At 39.3% G+C, this 22,524-nt stretch overlaps 1 protein-coding gene across 8 annotated transcripts in view; it reads left to right on the forward strand.

The window, feature by feature from the left end:
- SEPTIN9 (septin 9) overlaps positions 1-22,524 on the forward strand; it is a 2,307,078-nt gene that overhangs the window by 1,926,953 nt on the left and 357,601 nt on the right. For all 8 annotated transcript variants that reach the window (XM_044085002.1, XM_044085005.1, XM_044085003.1 and 5 more), the window contains one exon: positions 15,051-15,242. In XM_044085002.1, coding sequence (XP_043940937.1) covers positions 15,051-15,242 — 192 coding nt within the window. The remainder of the gene's footprint in view (positions 1-15,050; positions 15,243-22,524) is intronic.

Here is a 22,524-nt window from a genome sequence, read left to right on the forward strand (position 1 = left end):
CTGTTATACCTTACAACATATTCATTAAGGTACCTGCTGTTATACCTTACAACATATTCATTAAGGTACCTGCTGGTATACCGTACAACATATTCATTAAGGTAACTGCTGTTATACCGTACAACATATTCATTAAGGTAACTGCTGTTATACCTTACAACATATTCATTAAGGTACCTGCTGTTATACCTTACAACATATTCATTAAGGTACCTGCTGTTATACCTTACAACATATTCATTAAGGTACCTGCTGTTGTACCTTACAACATATTCATTAAGGTAACTGCTGTTGTACCTTACAACATATTCATTAAGGTAACTGCTGTTGTACCTTACAACATATTCATTAAGGTAACTGCTGTTGTACCTTACAACATATTCATTAAGGTACCTGCTGTTATACCTTACTACATATTCATTAAGGTACCTGCTGTTATACCTTACTACATATTCATTAAGGTACCTGCTGTTATACCTTACAACATATTCATTAAGGTACCTGCTGTTATACCTTACAACATATTCATTAAGGTAACTGCTGTTATACCTTACAACATATTCATTAAGGTACCTGCTGTTATACCTTACAACATATTCATTAAGGTACCTGCTGTTATACCTTACAACATATTCATTAAGGTACCTGCTGTTATACCTTACAACATATTCATTAAGGTACCTGCTGTTATACCTTACAACATATTCATTAAGGTACCTGCTGTTATACCTTACAACATATTCATTAAGGTACCTGCTGTTATACCTTACTACATATTCATTAAGGTACCTGCTGTTATACCTTACTACATATTCATTAAGGTACCTGCTGTTATACCTTACAACATATTCATTAAGGTACCTGCTGTTATACCTTACAACATATTCATTAAGGTACCTGCTGTTATACCTTACAACATATTCATTAAGGTACCTGCTGTTATACCTTACAACATATTCATTAAGGTAACTGCTATTTGAGTTGTGTCTGTTCTGCTTGTTAGTGGTCGTACTTCATTACCTCTTACCACAACAAATCTATACAAAGGCAAAAATAACGGGGAGAAAGCCTGAAATAGGGAAAGGTTTTAAATATTGTATTTGTAAGCTTACAAAGTTGCCAGAATAATAGGCTTTGCATTAACCTGCATTTTCTAAAGGATATGAAGTCTGAAACTCAATTGTTTGTCATTATTTAGTTAGTTCAGCTCTCAGTTTTCAGAAAACCACATATTTTATGAGGAACTTGGCAGAAATCTTAAGAAAAATATGGGCAGGTGAGAGGTAAGTTAGTGGTAAAGGCTAGTTTTACTTTTGTGAGTAAACTGCTATATAGTTTTGATGTTTAACTCCTGTTTGTCTTGCTTCAGCTTACCGTGAATCTCTGCTATTCTCAAATTGTTTTATTTGTGTACTGCACTCCTGGTGCAGTCATAAATGAGGTAGTAGTAGTTAGGAGAATGCACTGGAAGTGCTAATGGAGAAACTAAAACAGTTTTATATCTGCTTTGGGAGGAGGTGCAGAGACATAATACCTTGTATAATTGCAGCATATAATTATACATGAATAAAACCAGTAGCATGTTTTGAAAGAATATTTATTGGAGAGTAAGAAAATACATTGTAAAGACTGTATAAACTGCTATGGAAGTGGCTCTGAAATGGAGAGGCCAGCATCCCAGGGATGTGCAAACAAGTCGTGATCTTAAAATATCAAATATTTGGAATTCTTTTTTTCTGGGATCAGGCTAAATGTGTATTAGGAAGTGACCGTATGATTGCAATGACTGAAAAGCAATAGTAAAATAACTACTTTGCTAAATCTTAAATTTTTCAAATGTTGTTGTGTGGGTGTCGGGGAGCTTCTTTATTACTTACTATGTGCTTTTCTTTTTGTATGGGTAGGTTCAAAATGCATTTTTGATATTTAGGGGAAGCTTGAGGTCTTTTCTGTTAGGCTCTCACACTCCCTCTCAGTGAGAAAGTTCTTCTGTGTCCTAGGGTGATGAATGTTTGTATGCTTATAATTTTAAGTGCCTTATAACTGTCCTAGTGAGATAGGAAACTGAAAAGTCAAATATTGTGAGAAAAGTCAAAAGTGCATTAGGTGGTTGTAAGACATTTATTACTGTGATGGGAAGATTCGTACTGTAGCTAGTAGAAATGTTATCTTGAGAACCAAGCTGTGATTTGTGTGTTGTGTCTATTGCTCTTCCTGCTATTTCCACACTAGTTTGCTTTAGGCTGAAGTCTTAGGGGAAAAAGAAACTGATCTTAGCCTCTTCCAAAGAATATGTCACTAAAAGTAGAGGTCTTGACCTTGGCTGTCAGTCACTGGACCTGCTAGGCAACATGAGAAGCTTGCACACATCCCCTGATAGTATGCTTATTGAGGTGTCAGAGTATCTTAGATTTGTTTGCGTGCCTAAAGTTTCAGTGACACTAGTTCTAAAAGATACATATTTTGAATTTTTTTCCTTTGTGACGTACTAAGTCATATGGATGAGAACAAGGACTAGCCTTATCATTGCAGTTCACAGCTTCCCCATCTGTTTGACATTTAATGGATACAGGTCTGAAATTTAAAACTCTGGTAACGTACAGTGAATCTAGACACACCACATTTTAAAAGGACTCTTGAGTAAAAACAGACTCAAATATATGTCGACGTATATGTCGACATTTTGTATTAATTTACACTAATGCCATTCCTCTCAACTTTTTTGGTCGAGAATTCTAGATGCTGCCAAAAATGGGGCAAAGGCTCAAAGTTATGAATATATATATTTTTTAATTTACTCTAGCTTAAATTGTAACAGGTTTAGAATCAACATGGATGTCATGACCCAAATTGTAACCGGTTTAGAATCAACATGGATGTCATGACCCGTATAAAGTATGAAACTCTACTAACTGGCATTATTTACCGATTTTTGATTTTCTAGTAAATTACTCAGGAATACAATGTTAAGAGGAACAGGGCAGTGTAGCAATATGAGGCAAAATCAACGACTGTTGGGTTGGAGGTTGGAGTAATGGTTATAGTACTTACCTTACAGACACAAGGTACAAGGTTTGATTATCACCTTTGGTCACTGGTTATTTGCCAGGTGTGTAACATATGAAGACTGGTTTGCCTAGTATTATGAAACTATGAGTAGCTAAGAGGTATAGGTCAAGCTAGAGTGTGGAGGAACAGGGCAAATGCCAGACACGTTGTCTGTATCTTTAGTTCCGCACAGAAACATGTTGTATGGGAGAGAGCAAGTTCAGTGTTATTACTTGAAACCTGCACGTGTTGACTGGAACTACAAAATTGACATTTATCTTGCAATGTTGCAAAAAGGACAAAAACATCTTATTTGTTGGGGGGTACCATCAAACACCAGCTAGGCATGTGCCCTCCCACAGTGTTTTTTCTCTTTAATGGTACTTCTGTCTGCTTTTTTACATTATGTATGGAGGAAAAGTTGTATTGTGTTAGAGACTTGTAGAAGTTTTTTAATGATGTGGATCTGACTCTTGTGTCCTGAGTAGCTGATGTAAGAAAACTCACATTCAAGGAACATGCCCACATTCTCACATTCTCTTTACCAAATAAATTGGTACCTTGTAAGAAAGTTTTAAATAAACAAAACCCACAGTAAATGTGTAATCCTGCCATGATTTAGGAAGGCTGGTGACCGGAGCTCATACGGAGTTGTATTTTGTTTTGTAACAAAACAAGAAAGCCTGTTAAACAGAAACAGTTAGTGCTGCTTGTCACTTGCTAACCTTCAGTCTGTCCTGTTAGTTTTGAAAAATATTTAATATATACTGATAAAACAGAAGAATTGTTTAGAACCATATAAAGTATACTGATGGTAAACTAATTAGAACAGCATTATGCTGAATGCCTGGAGTAAATATAACACCTGAATGGAGCATGATATCTTAATAGTAACATTTGCGTTGTGAAGATATGGGAACATTTATCTTTGTCTTCATGCTGCTATACATAGGTCCGAGGCCAGAACTTCTCTCTCAACAGCTGTTAGTTTATCTAGAGCATGCCATATGGTTGTATGGTGCTTCCAAGTCGTGGGGATTTATTTAACTAATGTACTTGAGACATCCCACTGCCAATCATTAGCGGACCGGAGTTGCGCTGTGGCGACCCCTAACTGGGAAAAGCTGAAAGACACAACAACAGCTTAAGAAATCCTTGTTTAATATATGTGTGTGTGTGCTTGCACATAATATATGTACATCATCCTAGGTGCTGAAATGTATTTGTTTTTAGTCACTTTTTAAAATCTGTTTACTTTTCACCAAATATGTTGGTTTTGGTGTAGGGCTCATGCTGAGAAATTTTAGGGAAGTTTGGCAGCTGAAATAAGTTTTTGCAAATTTTGAGTTACACTCTTATTTTATGATAGAGTAATGGATGTCTGAAGTTTGAATTTAACCTGTGTAACATCCCATTAACAGCACCTTCATACAATTATGCTGAGATGTGGTGCCACAGCCTGTGATAAAGTTGCTAGGGTCCAGAGATGTGTTAGAATACTGGAATAACACTGTTGTTGGAGAAAGATTGTCAGTGTTCAATCACTGACAGATCAGCTAGCATCTCTGCAACTATGTTGACTCCATTGTAGAGGGCGCTGTGCCTTAACAATGACCCAAGTTTGATTACGGACCAGACAATGGAAAACCTGATGTCTCAAGAACAGGAATGACTACTTGTACCTCTTGAGAGATGGTGTGGGTCTATGCTGTGACACAGCTTTCATGCCACTGCCCTATGTGGAGACTATGGACCGCTGATGAGGAAGTAGTGGTTGTTAGAGGGAGGTGTAAGGTATCTGAGAAGCCTTTCACCACCTCTTGTTGACATCCATTGCATGCCCACAGGAGCTGAAATACTCCAGCATGAAGAAGGAAGTTCCTCCCTTTAATACCTACAACTGCCTGCAGTACAACAGGCCCCTATTCATTGGACATTCAAATCCTATAAAGACCAAGAGATTGTCCTTTTCTGAAGAGACAGCTTTCATAACATAAAGAGATGCATCTGGGGTGTGCTGAAGTAAGCAGTGTTTGTGGTGGGAAGGGAACTATGGGACATGCAAAGGGGTGGTGGCTGCCCTGGTTGGTTGGCATACCCACCAAGAAAAAAAAAATGCTTGTAACATAGTCACCAAGCTTTACATGTCTGCACAGGTTCCTTCAGATCATGCATCACTTTGATGTTATAGATATTGCATCCCATCTAACCCTTGTCTTACACACTACAGTTTGGCTGAGAGAGAGAGAGAGAGAGAGAGAGAGACTAACACAGCAGTGATTATCTTTTGTAGTGATATTGCTGTTTCCAGTTAATAGGTTGATAATGTTCTTGGCTGTTGGGTAATGACTAATATAGAAGTACTGCACAATACTTGATTTGCTTATCACCTGCTCTTCAGTTAGCGACAGCCCCCATTACCACTATTACTTAAAGAAAAATTGCATCCTCATGTGTCGTTAACCTTAACTCGATTTTGATTATTTGTTTGTTTGTTTGTTCATTCTTTTTTTTTTTTTCTTTTTCTTTCTCATGTAATATTAGATGCCAGCTTAGTTCCTGGGCACTCATCAGTGCCTTCATAATATTTTATTATTTTTTTTCCAGTTTCTACTGGTTTCTTTATCAGGGATCATAAAGGTTCCACATTTTTCCCCTATGTCGATCACTCTGTCATTTCCAAATGATAATTGTGTTAGCTTGATTATTGCAGATTGACTGAACAGATTCTGTAGTTAATGGGGAGGTCAAATATGTGAAATTCGTATGAATCCTGTTCAAGACCCAAGTAGTTGAGGTGGCAGTCGAGCTATGTAGGAGAGGTGTATTGTGGTTGCCATGGCAGTGAAATTAAATTCACTGGTGGACAGCAGTGATAAGTGAAGCTGTTAGGTTATTGAAAGAGGACTTCCACAGAATGAGTTAGGAAATGTTGTTGAAGGTACTGTTTTTACTGAGCTCTTGCAGTGTTGCTTAGAGGGTGGGAACAGTACCTATAGTTTGGCAACCTGAGGTGGTAGTCCCTGTTTTTAAAACAGAGGATGGAAGGGTGTTTTCATTTACAAGGGATCACATTCCCCAGCCTTAACATAAAAGCTTGTACTGCAAAATGTACTTCTGTCTATATCTGAACCTCTGAATCAGGAGGTTTAGTGCAGATTTTATTCCAGGCATAGTACCGTTTATTACACAGAAATTGCAGGGCATCTTAACTGACCCTTATTTTGACTCAAATTTTAGCTCTGTCCCTCTTAATCCCTCCTAAAACTGGTGACATTTGGAGGAAGGCAATAATTAGAGTTAGATGACTTTTACTTTAGAAAATGTGTATTGATATGCATCCTTTTATTCTGTCAGTGTCTCGGGTTAGTAATACTAATATTTTTAAAAGTGCCCCTGATTTGTGGATTTGCACTGATTTAGCTGAGAGCTACAGATGCAGACATTATGGGAGTAGTACAGTATGGCCTATGCTTATTAGGACCCAAGACATAACTCCCACACAACATGGAAGGATGGAAAGTTAGGGTGCTCTCGTGTCCCATTGCTGTTGCTTGATATTCAGTTGCTGTATTTGAGGAGTGACAGTTGTCACGCTCTTCAGTATTAAACTGAATAATCAAAGTAGGCCTAAGATTCCACCAATAGTGAATGATGTCTCTTCTGTTTTGTAAAAAGGATATCCTGGTTTAACAGAGGGTTGGGGAAAAATCTTTTTTGTTTGCAGGTAACGATGCTTTTTTCACAGTCATGTGATTGTGATCTGCATACGCTAGGGCTGTTTCTAGCTATGTATGAATTCATTACATGAAAATTACATATCACTATTATGAAGGCAAGACTGGTGTCTGTTATTTATACTCTGTGATGACTGCTGTCTCCAAGAGCTGTGATGGCATATTTTACCACACCTACTTTACATGTACAGTTCTGTTCTAGACCATAGACAAACATCTTATGGAGAAACCTACAAGTCTTCTGAAGAAAGCCTCCAAACCTGTTGCACATTTCTGTACTAGTGCATATTATATTGTAGCACCACAAAAGTGCCCTATCTTGTAGAACCCTTGAGAATTAAATAGCTGTAAACACAAGGTACCATTTAAAAGCGTATATTAATTGTCACATATAGTTCATATCAGACTTTGTATGTTGGTTGAGAAAATGTATTGCTATGGAAGCAGCGTGATGTTAATTTTTAATGTGCATAACTATGAAATGAGTACATATGTAAATTGAAACAAAGTCTTGTGTTTAGTTGATCATGTGTGCCAAGATATGGGTATGAAAGATGCAAATGGCTGGCATTACTTTGAAGGAGGAGGACAGGAGAGGGACACCGCCCACATCTCAGGGAATGAAATTTAACATAACTAAGTGAACGTTCTTTTTCATGAAACCTAATGAGTGATGGGTTGAATCAACTGCACAAATTCAAACCACAGGCTAAGATAGCTCAGCTGAAGCATTCAAAAAATGTGTGTAAAAGTGCAAATTTGAGGGGGGTGGGAAGCTGCCTTATGTTAGAAGCCACCACCGGGCACACTAGATAAACCTATAGTCACTGTTTTCCAACTTCTATAAAATATAAGGTGAAACTGCATAATATTCATCAGAAACAGCCTATAAGTAATCTAAAAGCATTGTCTAATAACCAATATCCTGTATCTCCTGTCTTCTAATGCAAAATTTTGAGCTCCCTTATTCTCTGTGTATCATGTGACAGTTGTGTCTTCATCATAATGGCTTCTCAGTTCCCCCTGTTTAGTATTGTGATATCCTCCCCATGTAAAGCCTCCATAACTACAAACATTATTCTAGCTGCAGTTTAGGCAGTGCCAGACAGAAGAACATAATCTTCCCTTCTTTGGATTCCACTACCACTGAGGTAGACAAGTGTTTAGTTAAAGCAGTGACACTCAAAATGAATTGTCTGACTTCTAGGCTTTGCTTAAAAAGAATGCTCAAATCCTTCTCCTGCTCACAACTTTGTAGCCTGAGTCCTCTAATTGTATACCCCCTGCACATTGCCCACCTAAAATGAGACTGACCTCACACAGAAGATTGGGAATGAATTGGAGACTAATGCAGACATTATGTGAGTTGTATAGTATGGCCAGTGTTTATTATAGAGACCTAAAGGCATGACTTAGCATCCTGGAATGCCATATGGGAGTCGATACACTGGTGTTATGTCCCATTATTGCCACTTCTCTACAGATTCACCCATTCCAAAACTTCTCATGTTTGCATGGAGCCTGCGGCATGGAACTGACTTGGAGTTTGAGTAACTTTGCTGTACCAACTGTGTTAATAACAAAGTAATAGAACTGGATCAGTCTAGTCTAGCAGGATATACCAGCCAGGAACACATGCAGAAATTTGAGCACCATTTTTCCTCCAGGAATTGTAAACATTGGCACCACAGGAATGTCTTTGTTTACCGACTATTGAAGTTAGGCTCACTTTTATGAAACTGACTTTATTTGCCTGACTTTTCTGTTAAATCTTTATTATATGCATATGCCTAGACAATCAGAATGTTTTTGTTTGCCGATTTATTGAAGTTAGGCTCACTTTTATGAAACTGACTTTATTTGCCTGACTTTTCTGTTAAATCTTTATTATATACACATGCTTAGACAATCACGAAATGTACTCAGTTTACCATTTGTTTAGTAACTTGCCTTTGGAATGTATTTTTTTACTGCCATTTTACTTATCCACTCCTACTGAACTTGGGCCACGAGGATATATCCAAAGATTTGAACGAGAATCCCCAGTGTCATCAAACTATATAATCATGTGGTATTTATGTCCTACCTCCTGTATATAACCACTTTCATAATACTTTTAGAAGGATTCACCGTAGACATTTGTATATAACTGCATAGCCTGCCACTTTAGCCACTGACCTCTATTTCGTGGCGGAGGTTCTGCTTGGCTATACAGAACCTACAGCCCTTGCAACAGAGAGAAGCTGACCATTTGCTGTTTACATCTTTCCCCTTCCCGGCTGACCCTCAATTATCTGGTCAATAGTAGAATGTGGGCCACCACCACCACTGCCACAAATAAGATCTCTTGGTCCCGTTCACCAGACTGACCTTTTTTTCTCCTTAATTAGTGTTATTTGCCATTTCTGTCACAGCCCCTTTGATGTACTTTAGTAATACTGTATTATTTTATTGTACAGGTGCTCTCTGTTGACTTGCGTGTTGTTTCTGCAGCTCTGTTCATTTTTGAAAACAGTGTATATGCTTGGTTAAGAAAGATAAGAGACAAGTACAGTACCCAACATACAGTAGTCACAAGTAGCATACAGCCACAGTTGCTCCAAATGGTATAGGTGTCCTATTTATAAGACAATAGACTTTTCCCAGTTTTTTATTGTAGCAATGTCCCCATCATCTAGCCTTTTTTTTTTTTTGCATTCTGATCTGTAGTCTTGGGGTAGTGCAATGTATGTACTCCTTTTATTGAACACATGCGGTGAAGAAGTTTAATTTTGTAGTACTGAATGCTGCCTGAGCATGATTAGTGGTATTTTTGGAAGTGCTGGAGCTTGCGTTCATTGCACTGTTAATAAATCCATTTCTGCTCAAGGGTGTACAGCACTGTAAGCTTTGCACTGACATCTTACTTGCTGTAGAATGATGTATGGATGCAGGTGTTTTACCTTTGGGCACACCAGCCACTTTTTTTCTCCTTGCTTGTAGTGAGCATCTGTCAACAATGATCACGGAAGATTTGTTTTTAAACGTTCCTGTTCAAGAAGCACATTTAGCAACTTAGTTGGGTTTTAATAACAACCCTAGTTCCTTGGGTTCTGTGTAAGTGATGTACATTTTTCACAAATAGATTAAAGTTGTGCAACCAAGTCCCTAGTATTAAATTATTGCCCTTGTAGAATGTATACATTTAAATCATTTTGTTTTCAGTAATTTCTGTACTGATGTGGTTATTTTTGTCATCCATGTATGTATTGTTCATCATTTTCTTTTATCCTTTCGGTGAAAAGTAAAACCACTGCAGGAATTGCATAGCTTATTGTGGATACATCCTAACAAATTGATTGGCTAAAAAGAAAAACATGGATTACAAATAGTTATACTAAGGGTGAAATGCTTCAACGAGCCTCTCCCATTTTGGAATACTTGTGATCTGAGTCCCAGAACTTCCCTCTGAGCATAACTCCTTTTGGAATTTGGGGGTATAAAGACATGAAAGGTCATTTTTACTGTTCATTATTTTTTTCTGACATGTTTTCGTGTATGTACATTTATTGTTGCTGTATCTAATACTCAATGCATGCATTCCAGTTTTTGGAGGCAGTATATGATAAAGATGTGTGTCTGCTTATTTACATGCAGAATGTGTGTGTGTGTGTAATGTAATATTCTTGTACTGTGTATAATGTCTGCTTTGTTTAAACCTTTATGATTGTCTTAATGATTGTTTATTATATGGAGCTTGTCTCCTTGGGCTTTCATTGAAAATGGTTCATGCTATACTCATTTAAGCTATTCTGGTAAATAAAGACAACATTAAATTAAGTTAATTAATTAATGATTGCATGAACATGTTCATATGTTCATGTTTTTAAGTTTTCTTAAGGTCTTACCCACATAAAATGAATTACAGGTTATCCAAACCTACCACATAACCTGAATTGCAGTTATAAATACTTGGTGTTGCATATGTCCTATGTGAACTGGAACACTAAACATTTGCTCCTTTAAGTATATATTGTGAAGGACTCAATTCACCAAACCCATCATGTCATGAGTTATATCTTGTAACTAACTGGCAGTGAATCTACAATGATTTTTCTATTTCCATTTTGTTAGCATAAAGTTTCATTAAACAGTTGACTAATTTTATTGTTCTAGTTTAAGGTGTCCAGATTTACTGTTTTGCTCCATTTATCTGCCTTCATTAATCTGATAGATCTGTCATTAGACATGTTAAATATTTTTTTTGTTAAATTAAACTATTTCTTTGGGGGTTTATTATGTTCCACAACTATTTTAAAAGCGTACTATAGTCCGATGCAGTGTGAATTGATTTGGCTGGATTTAACCAGCCTTTTGCTCTTTTATATTTAGTAATGTTTTTTTAAATATTACCCTAAAATTCAGTTTCCTAGTATAGGATCTGCCAACCCTGTTGTCTTGGTTGGTACAATCCTTTTTAACAAATCTGGCTCATTATTAGAAAATAGCCTGTAGGCGAGAGTGAATATTTTAACATTAATACTTAAAGTTCTTGCTACTTCTTTTGTTCCAGTGCCTGACATTCTTCCAGTTGTGGTGCAAGCTGCACTGTCTCTGCAAAGGTCTGACTTTTTCATCACCCAGAGCCAGTTTTGATGATGATCCAGCCACTTCCATGGAGTTTCCTGCAATATTCTGTTAATTTGCCATTTCTTACTTCCTTTCTGTGCGAGTTGTTTGAAATGTTCTCTGCTGTTTTTTATCCAGCAGTTGTTTCATTTCTGCCAGCTGTGGTGATGTATGCAGCACTTGACTGGTGGAAACATTTGCACCATGTAAAAAAGCCCAAATCCTCCCAATTGGCTCAAGACATTGACTTAATCATCACTTCTTTGTTGACACTGAAACTGTTTTTTTTTCATCTTACCATATATGGAATCCCTTACCTGATTTTTGGTTTGAAATCTTGCATTGCTGGGTTGGGTTTCTCTTTCCTAACTAGCCAACATTAATTTGTTTTTTTAAAACCAACAGATTGTCTAAAGACCATATACTTATCTTCTCTACAAGTAAACTGTTTGTACTTTTGTATCTTTTATCCTTGCTGAAATAAGTCTTTATTGTTTCATTTTTAAGTGTTTGAACTTCTTATGAGATGTCTATAACATCTCTTTTATTTACTTTCATTGCAGTGCCGATAGCTCAACAATTAGCACACTAGCCTTTGGTGCTGGAAGATCAGAAGGCTGTTGGTTCTCCTCCCACTCCAGGTCACTGGATTAATTTTTCAAACTGCTGACATTGCAGTGTAGCGTAAGGGGGCACTACACTTCTGAATGTGCTGTCCTTCAGATGAGAAGTTAAACCAAGGTCCCATCTGTTTAAATTGGTGGTAGCTCAGGTAAATGCAAAGGATCCCTCTGCTCTTATCTAAAATATGCACTGGAAGTTCCATGGTGCTATGGCCACATTTCCCTGTTAATATAAATGTCATTTATGGTATCCTGTGGAAAGAGGACTTTAGTCTAGTGTGACTTATCTGATCAACAAATGAGAAATAATTAATATCTCCATAGCTCGTTATTGCATTCTGACATTTTTTGGGATGGCTTTCTTAAAAGGCTTATCATTTTTAATTGGTAGCATAAAATGGGCATTTTTTAAGTAACAATATCTCCCTGTATTAATAACTAATAATAACTATTGCTTGTCACTTGTTAATGTATTTATTTTTACATTCACATTTTCATGCCTTGAGAGAGAGCTAACTGCTGTTGAAAAGCAGGGTGTGCTTTAAGACAAGAGAGGAGGAAGAAAAATGAACTGCACTGGGGGTATTGTTGTTTGCTAGCAGTTTTGAAGGTGTGTGTGTGTGTGTGGGGGGGGGGGGGCAGAGTTACCAAGATATGAAATGTTAGAGGAAATATGGTTCTGGGTTTGTGAGCATTAAGGCTATTGTTGTAAAGAATACTTTTTTTTCCTGTTTTATTTGTATAGTCTTAAAAGCACTTAATGTTCATAAGGTATGTATGTTTTTTAACTTGACTTTTCACACTCTGGAATGTAAGGATGTGTAGGATTCTGGAGGTGTGACATTTCACATGTCTGAGGTATTCATAAGTTTAGGCAGGAAAAAAATAACGTACTTTGCTGTGTGGGTGTCTAGTATCTGAACTAGTGTTCAGCTTCTGAAGACCCACCAGTTAAGGCATAATTCAGTTTGTTCTTTTAACATTAACTTTTATCTTGAATGTCATATACCAGGTAGATAACACTTTGGTAGAAAGGCTTATGCTACCATATGCTGCTAAATAAACAAGTGGAATAGTGAGAGATGAATGAATTAACAGCATTCATGGTGAAGGACTGTATAGGCAAGAAGAGTGGGAGATTGAAGGGTGCACCCCTCCTAATGAGGAACAGTAGTTTGATGACGAGCGAAGCTTGAGATGATAGATGAACCGAGATCTGAAGGAGATTGGTGAAAATCAAGAGAGAATATGGGAGCATGTGACAGTAATGGTTTGCGTTGTTTGTCCTGACTAGACAGTGTCAGACTGGAGAGAAGGCAATAGGAGGCCAATACACATGATGATGTGGGTGAAGGTAAGGGAGGAAAAACACAGACAGTACAAGACATGGGCAGAGGTCCTCACAGGAGTAGAAGCATATGGTATGATACAGTGCAAGGAAAAAAGTGAAAGCTGGAGGTACATCTGTAAAAGGGAGGACAAGGAGAGCAAATCCTTTGGGAGGGAACAGACTCCAAGCACAGTAGTAAGTGATGAGAGGGGGCAGAGTTGGTGATGTTCAGTTAGAAACCTGCATGTCAAGGAGAGACTAGAGCAACTGGGCAGAGAGAGAGAGCTCAGCCACAGAGGGCAAATGGGCAGACAGAGGTGCTGATGTGCATGGTAGGAGAGAGAGGTTGAAAGTAACAGGTGAGGTGAGAGAGCTTAAAGAAAGAATACTGAAACCATGACCTCAGAAGCACACAGTGACTACACAGAGTGAGGCGGGGACTGGGGAGTAAGGGAATTGGATGAAGGGTGCAGGTAAGAGGTGGTGACAGTCATTCTGGTGAAAGATACAATAGTTTTGTGATTGGTGACTCTTGCCAGTGAAGTGTTTGACCATCTTGATAAGGATATATGGATATTCACATAGGAAATATACAGTGGGAGAGTTTATGTATCTACTGCCACTTGTATTTTACTATGTTTGTCATTGTGCCACAGAGTTACAGGTGAACTCCTCCAGCTATGGTTAACTTAAAGGTATATCAAACCAAGACTACCAGACGTTCAAAGTTTGTAGTGGAAGAAAGACCTAATTATGGTGAACATACTTTGCCCATAATGTGTCAGGTCAGAGCAGTAATGGCAGTGGTCAGCAAGAGAAAAGTGGGAGTTTTATAGGAGGTGCTGTTTGTAACTATCTATCCTTATCCATCAAGGCTAAGGGTTGGCCATACATGCAGTGTGTGTGTGTGTGTGTGTGTGTGTGTGTGTGTGTGTGTGTGTGTGTGTGTGTGTGTGTGTGTGTACATGCTGCAATGGGTAGGAGTCCTTTTTAGAAATAATTCTCCTCTTTATACAATGGCTGCCAGGATGGGCACAGGCTCCCCTGTGAATCTGAATTAGATAAAGGTGGCATAAGAAAATTAATGAAACGGTGACCATGTACTATTTTAATGCCATAGTTCAAGTGTGAACCTCAAACATATTTGATGTTCTCTAACAAAATGCTAAGAAGCTGTATATCTACAGTGTACAGCTGTGGAATAAACTTAGCATGTCAGCATATTGTGTTATCAGGTTAAATGCCACATGCCGGAGTCCATATTGGGTACATGTATTAAACTTTGAATGTTTGCTCTTTTTTTAGTCTACTCTATGAGGTTTTAACCAATTGCATTTTAAATGCTTCTGGCACATGTAGATTGAATCTATGGACAAGTTTAATGAAAAGCATAATTTTAAAGTTGTATCTTTACGCTATCAACTTTCCCCTCTTCCACCAGCCTTGCCTATTAGCTGCTTTATTCCATCAGTTGAGTCTGCCTTTTGTTATAGTTTTATTCTGTGTAACAGTTTACTTAACATATATAGTTCTGTTTGCATTGTAGTTTGTTCCATTTTATACATGTATTGGTTTTATAAACAAAACAGAAAAAAGAAAAATGTACAAGTAGAGTACTATTGTAATGTCTGAAAATATACGAAAGATATGTGCACAGTTTCGTCTTCACTGATAATTATGAGGATTTGCTTTTCCTTCTTTTAGGTCTGGATACAGTGCATAATTCCACAAACAACATGGCAGAGTTTTCTAGAGATGCAGCTCCTAAGCAGGCGCCTCCAGTGCGAAATGAGAAACCAGCATCAGATTTTGGATATGTTGGCATTGATGCCATACTGGAACAGATGAGGCGGAAAGCAATGAAACAAGGGTTTGAGTTTAATATCATGGTAGTAGGTAAGTCTGTTTTTAAATGTCCTGGCAAATGCATTCTGTTTGTATGTTGTAATACAGTTTATAGTCCTTTGTTAAACTTGATTAAGGTTATAAATTTCAACTGGAAAAGCCAGATTAGATTGAAAATTCAGTTAACATCTGAAATTGTTGGGCAGACATTTCTGGTGATTAGAACAATGGCATGATTTTATATGGGAAGGGAGGAAATTTTTTGTCATAACTGAAATCCACAAAGTGCTTGCACAAATTGCAGAGAGGACATCTCTGAGAAAGACTGTATTCATTCCGGAGCAACTTGGAAAATGCTGCCTGCTTACTTCCACCATAGGAACAGTAGTGCAGCCTGAGCTCTTTTTCTGATAATCCATTTGTAATACCATACAGAAAACAAATGTTCATAACTCTTTAACCATAATAACTAGACTAAAACTGTAAACACAAAAGTTGTTCAGCAGACACTGACCTTTCCAACAGTGTAAATATTGATAGTGCATATCTAAGTGATTATTAAATATTTGCCAAGGAATGATGATATTGTGCATATTTTTACCCGTTGGATTAAACAAATCGCAATATCTCTCTCCTTAACCATTCCTGCTTCAGATCCTGATCAATATAAGGTTGTTCCAAGAGTTTTCTTTAATTGCCTTTTCCACATTTCTTGCCTTCTCATCTGATCCGTCTCCTTATTGAGTTGATTTTGTTTTTTTGGCACATTCAGTTGCTGCCCGATTTATCTACTTCTGGTTCATTTTCCATTCCCACTTGGCACCGATATGCTTCTGCTAAACTAAGGAGGGAAGTCGTCTTTTCTCTTTATGCACCAAAACTTTCACTATGTTTGGTTCTTATGAGGTCAGCAGATGTGCATGCAGTTCTATGTTTGCAAATCTATACATGTAATCAATTTCAAGGAGGCCCATACCTCCTTCAGAACGAGGAATATAATCCTGATATACCCTGATTTTTATATATCATTTGATAAGCATGAATCATGTTTCTTGTTTTCCTGTCCAACTGATCCAGTAACGTTTGGGGACAATCACCCCAAAATCAGGTTTGTAGCTTGGACTTTGTTCCTAGATGTCAGGGCTGATGTTCTTCATTCCACATTGCTGCAGTCCTAACACTTGGGTAGTCCGCTGTCCCAGTCGGCCCGAATACCAAAGTATATGGCTGGCGTCGGTCAAGGCGCATTAGTCTGACGTCAGGACGTCAGGGTACAAATGCGCATGACCGACGTCATATCCTCAGTCTTTTTTGCCGCATGGTCCGATGCAGAAGCAGTTTTGCGAGTGCAGGTTGGCGTTCTGAAATTTTCTGAAGTCGGAGTTTAAGACCGAATCAAAGTTGGCTAAGTACCCCGTTGGGGAATATTTTGGTTTTTTCTTGCCTCAGTATTTAACCGGATGTCAGAAAAAGTGAATAACTGTATTTCTTGTGGGAAACAGATACCTCATAGGGATTACCATACCCTGTGTATACCTTGTTTAGGGCCTGAGCACGACGTTGTTGGATGTCGCTCTTGTGCTAGATTTAACAAACGCACTATAAAGAGAAGGTTAGACTGTGCCAGGTTAGTTTTGGGAAGCGTTGTAATTATAAAATGCCGCCGGATGCTCCGGCCGCTTCCAAAAAGCGCAAGGACAAAGCAGCAAAGCCTAGGTTGGAAGAACCGTCAGTCCAGGACGTCGGTTCTTTAGAAGGCTCAGTGGAGCCGGAGGTTCTGCCAGAAGTTTCTTTGGAGTCTCAGGGAGAGACTTTACTGTTACAGGATGTGTCCTCTCAGGAGGTAGGCCAGGCTGAAGGGGCTTCTCAGGTGGCTGTTCTCCCCTCTCTTCCTAAGGTGGTTAGGCCCTCCCTTCTGTTTCCAAGGCTTCTTTGAGAGGCAGGCCAGGTTTAACTTCAGTGGGGTCTCTCCTAGTTCTTCAGGATCTTTGCCTAAGAAACATATGCTTAAAATGGCAGAAGATTTGATTACTATGATTAGAGGTTCTATGCCCCCTCCTGATAAGAGGCCTAGGGTGGAACCTGAGCTTGAGAGTTTTGAGCAGTGTTCGAGGCTTCTGAGTCTTCGGCTGAAGACTTGCAGGAGTATCCTCCTTATTCTGATTCTGATGTGGATGATTCTACTCCTTCGGCTTCTCCTCCTGAGGATTTTTCTTTTCAGAGACTCTTCATTCCATGAGGGAGCATTTTAAATGGGAAGGTCAAGATTTCTCTGATTCCAGGAAGAGGCTTAGGGAATTTTGTTTTACCCCAGCATAGGCCTTTAGCTATACCTCCTGTTCTGGATGTGGTGGAAGATGTTTTTGCAGAGGCTTCCCTGAACCCTGATTCTTTGCCTCCTGCCCCAGTTAAACCCGATAGGTATTATAGGGTGCCTGAAGCTCATAAGTATCTTTTTAAGAGTCCTAGGGCAGACCCGGAAACTGTTTCTCAGGGGCCTAAAGGTGTTAAGGCTTCTGTTGTTAAAAATCCTGTTCCTCCTGATAAAGAGGCAAGGGCTTTGGATAGATGGGGAAAGAAAGTGTATACTTCTTCTACTTTAGCCATGAGGGCATTGAATTGCCAGTTTCACATGTTAAAATATCAAAATTATCTCCTTTCACAATTGAAGTCTAAGGTGGATGCTCTGGCGGAAGGTATTGAGTGTAAAGAGTTGCAGGATTTGGTTCATGTGTCTGAACAGGTGGGTAAGCATTCCTTGCAATGTGGTTTTGATGCTGTGCAGGCCTCTTCGAGGGTGGCTGCCACTGGTTCTGTTCTTCGTAGGCACGCCTGGCTGAGGGATCAGAATTTAGCTGAGCATGTTAAGACAAGGATTTTGGATGCTCCGTTACAGTCTGACGTGTTGTTTGGTTCGCCTGTGGAAGCAGTTTTAAAGAAAATGGAGGACAAGGCTAAGTCTATGCAGACTGTTAAAGATTTTTTGCAGGTTCAGCCTCCAAGTTTAGTAGAAATTGGCCTACTAAGGGATGGACATATCCTGCTTATGATTCCCAGTCTAGGGGTAGGTCTAGACGTGGTAGGGGCAGAGCTCAAGGTTCTTTTAGGCCTAGAACAGGGAGTTCACCTGCTCAGTCTTCTGGTGAGGGCAGGGGTCAGTCCTTTCGTAAACAGACCCAATGACCTGCCTTTTCAGCTGCCAGTACTGTCTCGTCTGGCAGCACCTTTGGGAGGAAGGCTGGCTCTTTTCAAAGAAAATTGGAATTTAATTACCCAAGACAGATGGGTATTGGATATCATTCACCACGGTTACAGGTTTTATTTCCATACCTTGCCTCCTTTCAAAGGCATGCCAGACATTCCTCCTCTACAAAGAAAAGAGGCTCACAAGCAAATTTCTCTGTTACTCCAAATAGGGGCCATTCAGCGGTTCCGTGCCAGAAAGGGGCCTAGGATTTTATTCTCGCCTGTTCCTAGTACCAAAGAAGGGGAACACGTGGAGACCAATTTTGGATTTATCTCTCCTCAACACTTATCTGGACATTCCCAAGTTCAAAATGTTGACGTTACAACAGCTTTTACCTCTGCTGGGCAAAGATCACTGGATGGTAACTTTAGATCTCAAGGAGGCTTACCTTCATGTACCTATCAGGCTAAGTTGCAGGAAGTATCTGCGTTTTCGAGCTGGGAATTCCCATTATCAGTTCTCTGCATTGCCCTTTGGCTTATCTACTGCCCAGAGTATTCACAAAGGTTCTGGCTCCAGTGATAGCTTACTTCAGGCTAAAAGGAATACAAATCTATCCTTACTTGGACGACTGCCTGATTCTGGCTCAAGAAAAGGAAGACCTTTTACAGCATTTGGAATATGTGATAGCAGTGCTAAGATGCCTAGGGTATTCTGTGAACGAAATAAAGTCCAGTCTAGTACCCTCTCAAGACATGTGCTTTCTGGGTGTGAGACTGAATACAGCAACCCAGATGGCCTTTTTAACCCCGGACAAACAAAATAATCTTTCCCTTTACTTCCATCAACTATCTCTTCTGTCTGGGCTGACTGCAAGGACAGTCCTTCAAGCCTTAGGGTTCATGGCATCTTGTATTCTGGTGCTTCCCAATGCCAAACTGCATATGAGGAAGTTGCAATGGTATCTCAAAAATGTATGGACACAGCACTGCCAGGATTTGGACACTGTCATTCAAATAATACCTTGCATTCAAAAGGAATTTTTGTGGTGGGCTCAGGAATGTCACCTAAACAAGGGACTCTCTGTGACCCGGCCAGAGGCGAGTCAGATTCTAACGACAGATGCCTCAGACATAGCTTGGGGAGCTCATCTGAATGGAAAGTGGATACAAGACAAGTGGCCTGCCAGACTACAGCATCTACATATCAACATGAAGGAGATGTTAGCAGTCCAGTTTGCATTAATGGCTTTCAAGGAGTTACTTCTTCCAGGGCAGGTGTTGATTCTAACAGACAACACAACTGTCATGTGGTACATCAACAAACAAGGGGGAACACATTCTTACCCGTTATGCAGGCAAGCAATGATTTTATGGGAGACTGCCCTCAGCTTGCAACTAACTCTTCAGGCAAGGTTTCTGCCGGGAGCACAGAACTCCTTAGCAGATGTGTTAAGCAGACAAATCATGGATCCCCACGAGTGGAAACTGGATCTTCATGTATTTCGGAAATTGACAGTGTCTTGGGGAACTCCAGACATAGATCTGTTCGCTTCTCCACTAAACCACCAGCTGCCAAAGTATTGCACAAAAAGGTTTCATCACACAGCTTGGAAAGTGGATGCTCTTTCTTTCAGTTGGAAAAATCTTCATGTGTATGCCTTTCCACCTCTGCCTCTTCTCCCAAAGGTGCTCCTAAAGGTCAGACAAGACAAGCCAAGGATGATTTTACTAGCTCCAGATTGGCCTCGGCAACACTGGTACCCATTACTGAGGAGTCTGGTAAGGAAGCCTCCATGGCCTTTACCTTTGATTCCGCACCTGTTGTCTCAGAGGGACGGTCATCTACTCAATGTCAAGCTTCACTCTCTTCATCTAACAGCCTGGCATATTCTGTTTTGAAACACAGCAGGTCTCAACTTCCTCAACAAGTTTTAAATGTGATTATGGAAGCCAGAAGACCTAGTACAAGGAAAGTGTATGCAGAAAATGGAAGAGATTTTTATTTTGGAGTGCAGCAAAGAATTTGGAGATTTCTGAGCCTAATTTGAGTGTGGCTCTTCAATATCTTACTGAGTTATTGGACAAAGGTTTGTCTTTCTCTTCCATTAAGATTCATGCTGCAGCAATTTCAGCTCACTATGATTGTGACCCACCATTGTTTTCTCATCCTTTGTTCAAGCAATTTCTTAGAGGGGCAAAGAATATAAGACCCCACGTAGAGCTCCTACTCCTGCTTGGGATCTCAATTTTGTGTTGGAGAAACTTACTCTACAACCTTTTGAGCCTCGGCTACTGCTGAATTGAAATACTTGTCATGGAAGACTGCTTTTTGTTGGCCATTACTTCTGCAAGAAGGGTTTCTGAATTGCAGGCCCTTATGGCGGTTGAGCCTTTTGATTTTCCATAAGGATAGGGTATCATTACGCACTAATCCTTCCTTTATGCCTAAGGTGGTTTCTAGTGTGGCTTTAAACCAAACTATTCATTTGCCTACTTTCTATGCAGATCCCCAAAATAAGGGGAAAAGATTTTGCACACTTTAGATGTACACAGGCAGTTGCGTTATTATTTAAGCAGGACTAAGGATTTTAGGCAGTCTCAGCAGTTGTTTGTTTCTTTTGCTTTGAGTTCTCAGGGCAAGCCTGTGTCAAAACAAACTATTTCTAAGTGGATTGGGTTTTGCATTGCATTTTGTTATTCCCATCATGGCAAGGAGATTCCAGCTGGGATTAGGCCTCATTCCACTAGGGCTACTGCCACTTCTACAGCATTTCTAAGGGGGGTGGCAACTAAGGATATTTTGGAGGCAGCTACTTGGAGTTCAGTACATACTTTCTCCAAGCATTACCACCTTCCTCTCTACTCTAAATCTAGGGCTGGTTTTGCCACAGCTATTTTGCAAAGCATGTTGACAGCTCCTGCTTCTTTATGATTTGCCAGCCTCCCTTACCTCTGCTTTGGGATTCTACCCAAGTGTTAGGACTGCAGCAATGTGGAATGAAGAACATAGTACAGTTTTGTACCTACCATAAATGTAGATGTTCGAGGATCCACATTGCTGCAGTCCAATTTACCCTCCCTCCTTCCCCTCTGTGTTTAGGGGTGGTTGTGTGGGTGAGGTTATATTCTTGTAATTTTGTATATATTGTACATATATTTGGTGCAGGAGTGTTTGGTGTTTTTGGTTTTGGCCTTATCTTTTTAGGGTCTTCTGACATCTGGGGCAAGAAAAGACTGAGGATATGACGTCGGTCATGCGCATTTGTACCCTGACGTCCTGACGTCAGACTAATGCGCCTTGACCGACGTCAGCCATATACTTTGGTATTCGGGCCGACTGGGACAGCGGACTACCCAAGTGTTAGGACTGCAGCAATGTGGATCCTCGAACATCTACATTTATGGTAGGTACAAAACTGTACTTTTTTAGTATTAATTTTAGTTTTCTAAAATATTCCTTCTTGTGTTTTGTTTGCATTTGTTCATGTTTTATTGTCAATCCTTCATCAATTCCCAAATATTTATATACTCCTTCCTACTCAAGTTCCTTTATATCACATTCCTGTCCAGCATTCCTACTTTAAATGTTGCTTTTGCACATTTGTCAAGACCCAAATGACTTGTATTAGATCATCCGAAAAAGTTTTGTTCACTTTCTGTTGTGCTTTCAGCTCCTCATTTGATGCACAATACAGTTTTAAATCTTCCACAAAAAGAAGATGACAAATCTGTGCACTTTTTGTTGTCTAGGAGACCAATTGTAACCATGACCTAATCTGTTAAGTAAAACAAAAGAGCAGCAGTGATAGCCAACCCTGGAATACTCCCCTATGAATTTTTATCCCTGGAGTAATAATTTGTCCTTTATCATGTCTTCCCTACAAAATGGCTCATCACTGTAATGTAATTGATCAATGCAGGGTATATTTTATACATCTGTAAGTAATTCTTTATCCATGAACGTGGGATGCTGTCGAATGCCATAGTTAGATTCTTACCCTTTTTTACAATTTTCCATTTTGATTTTATTTAATTTAGCAACCAACAATCCTTTGTTCTATGTGCCTTTCTTTTGCTACCCTTTTGTTATATTGCCATGTTTGAGTTTTATTTTAGATAACTATAAACTCTGTCAGCATCAGCT

Source organism: Protopterus annectens, chromosome 10.part0, assembly GCF_019279795.1.
Source record: "Protopterus annectens isolate FY-2018-M chromosome 10.part0, PAN1.0, whole genome shotgun sequence".
In the NCBI taxonomy this organism is placed as follows: domain Eukaryota; kingdom Metazoa; phylum Chordata; order Ceratodontiformes; family Protopteridae; genus Protopterus; species Protopterus annectens.